The following is a 1,859-nucleotide window of genomic DNA, read 5'->3' as shown; positions in this document are numbered from 1 at the left end:
GCGGCGGGCGGGCGGCTGCCCGGGGCTACGCGGAGCTCTCGGCGGCCCTGCTCTCCGTGTCGCTGTCGCTGGGGTAGCTGCGGGACGAGCGCTTGGAGCGCGGCGCGCTCTCCACGCTCTCCTGCTCCTCGTCCCAGCGGTCGCCGGCGAAGGCCCTGCGGGAGACACGGGGCGTCAGCGAGCGCTGCCGCCGCTCTGCCCGCTGCGGAGGCCAGAGCCGGGGCTGCCCCTGGCACCGCGGGCACCCCGGGGCGGCACGCGGGTGTCCCCAGCCGTGCTGCGGTCCCTGTCCCCGCGGGAAGCGGGGCGCACGTGCCCCGCGCCGCAGCGAGCTGCCGCACTGGCGCCTGCTGCACGCGGCCTCCTTGGCCTCTTTCATCATTTTTTGGAGATATTTTTGGAACGCTTTGGCGTGATTTACCGCTCCCCGTGCTGAGCGCAGCCCGTCAGCCGCAAGGAGGCTGCGCGGGGGCTGCTGCAACGCTGCGGCGCCTCCCCGCACGGCAGCCGGGTACCAGGGGGGATGCCAACACATCCGGGCCTGGAAACGCCCCGGGAACGGCTCCCAGGTGCCAGCAGGAGACTCCAAGCCCCGGCGAGCAGCAGCGCTCAGCCGGAGGCAGCAGAGCGAGCGGGGGCAGCTCTCCTGCCCCAAAGCCCTGGCGGGTGCTTCGCGCTCGCTCCAGGACTGAGCTTGCACAGCTACAAGCTCCTTTCCCAGCCCTTCTCCGATTTTGAGATGGCGGGAAGGGCTTCATACACTAACACGCTGCTCCCGGGATCGGCAGCAATGCCACCTCGGAGCATCCCAGCGCAACACACGCCACGTCCTGGTGCAACGTGCGCCACGTCCCAGCGCGCCGGCCGGGCGCCACGCAGCTCTTCCCAGCCACGCGGAGCTCGGTTGGTGCCGGGCATCTCCCCCCGGCGCGGGGGTCCCGCACGGAGCACGAGCTCCCCCGTTACACACTGCAAAGGATGCGGTTAGTAGCCGGACACACGTGCAGGGCCGCCCAGCCCTTCGTTGCACGGGGCGCCGAGGAGCAGCTGGGAGGGGACGGCGCCGCTCCGTGTCCTCCGCTCCGGCACCCGCTGGGGTTGGCGCGAGCGGGGAAGAGCCGCACGTCGCCGCCGTGTCCCTCGAGCGCCACCCGCAGCTCGGGCACCGTCTGTCCATCCGTCCGTGCGTCCGCGGGCAGGGCACAGGGGGTTAGGGACGAGCGGTTAGTGGCACGCGGGGCTCATGCTGCACGGCACACACTGCTCCCACCTCCTGCTCAGTCGCTCTCGGGCCGGTACAGGTACTTCATCATGAGGCTGTCCACCTGCTTCTTGCGCTGCTTCTCCTCCTTCTTCTCCTTGCCGGAGCGCCCCGCTCCCGTGCTCGCCTCCGGGCCGGCCTTCCGGGGACCCTTCTTGATGCTGGAGCTGCTCCGGTAGGAGACGGTGGAGCCAGAGGACGACTCCGAGGATGACTCCGAGGAGGACTCGGAGGAGGACTCCGATTCCGACGGCTTCTTCTTCTTCTTCTTGCCTTTCTTCTTGGCCTTCTTGGCGTGCTTCTTGGAGCTCTTCCTCTTGCGCTCCTCTTCCTCGGAGGACTCTCCGGAGCTGCTGCCGCGGTGGCCCTTGGCGCGGGGCGGCCGCGAGAAGTCGAGCGCGGAGGCCGAGCGGCGGAGGCTGCTGGCGGGGCGCTCGGCGCGGGGCAGCACGGCGCTGCGGGCGCTGCGCACGCTCCTGCTGTCCTCGCCATCGTCATCTTCGTCCTCGTCGGAGGCCGGGCGGGAGCGCGCGGCGCCCAGCGGCCGGTAGCTGAGCACCTCCTCGATGGCGGCCTCCAGGTCGGGGTCGAGGTAGGA

The 1,859-nt window shown here is 70.9% G+C and overlaps 1 protein-coding gene across 1 annotated transcript in view; it reads right to left on the bottom strand.

Annotated features, from left to right (window-relative positions):
• Nucleotides 1–106: 106 nt before the first annotated feature.
• Nucleotides 107–1,859, bottom strand: part of MYO18A (myosin XVIIIA) — a 28,765-nt gene continuing 27,012 nt past the window's right edge. Inside the window, exons 44-45 of the mRNA XM_026047917.1 lie at nucleotides 1,271–1,835; nucleotides 107–155 (exon numbers count right to left, since the gene is read on the bottom strand). Of these exons, the coding sequence (XP_025903702.1) occupies nucleotides 1,278–1,835 (558 nt within the window). The 3' untranslated portion in view covers nucleotides 107–155; nucleotides 1,271–1,277. The remainder of the gene's footprint in view (nucleotides 156–1,270; nucleotides 1,836–1,859) is intronic.

This window comes from Nothoprocta perdicaria, unplaced genomic scaffold (genome assembly GCF_003342845.1).
Source record: "Nothoprocta perdicaria isolate Ctin4 unplaced genomic scaffold, notPer1 scaffold_50, whole genome shotgun sequence".
Taxonomy (NCBI): domain Eukaryota; kingdom Metazoa; phylum Chordata; class Aves; order Tinamiformes; family Tinamidae; genus Nothoprocta; species Nothoprocta perdicaria.
This window is presented reverse-complemented; position numbering and strand designations above follow the sequence as displayed.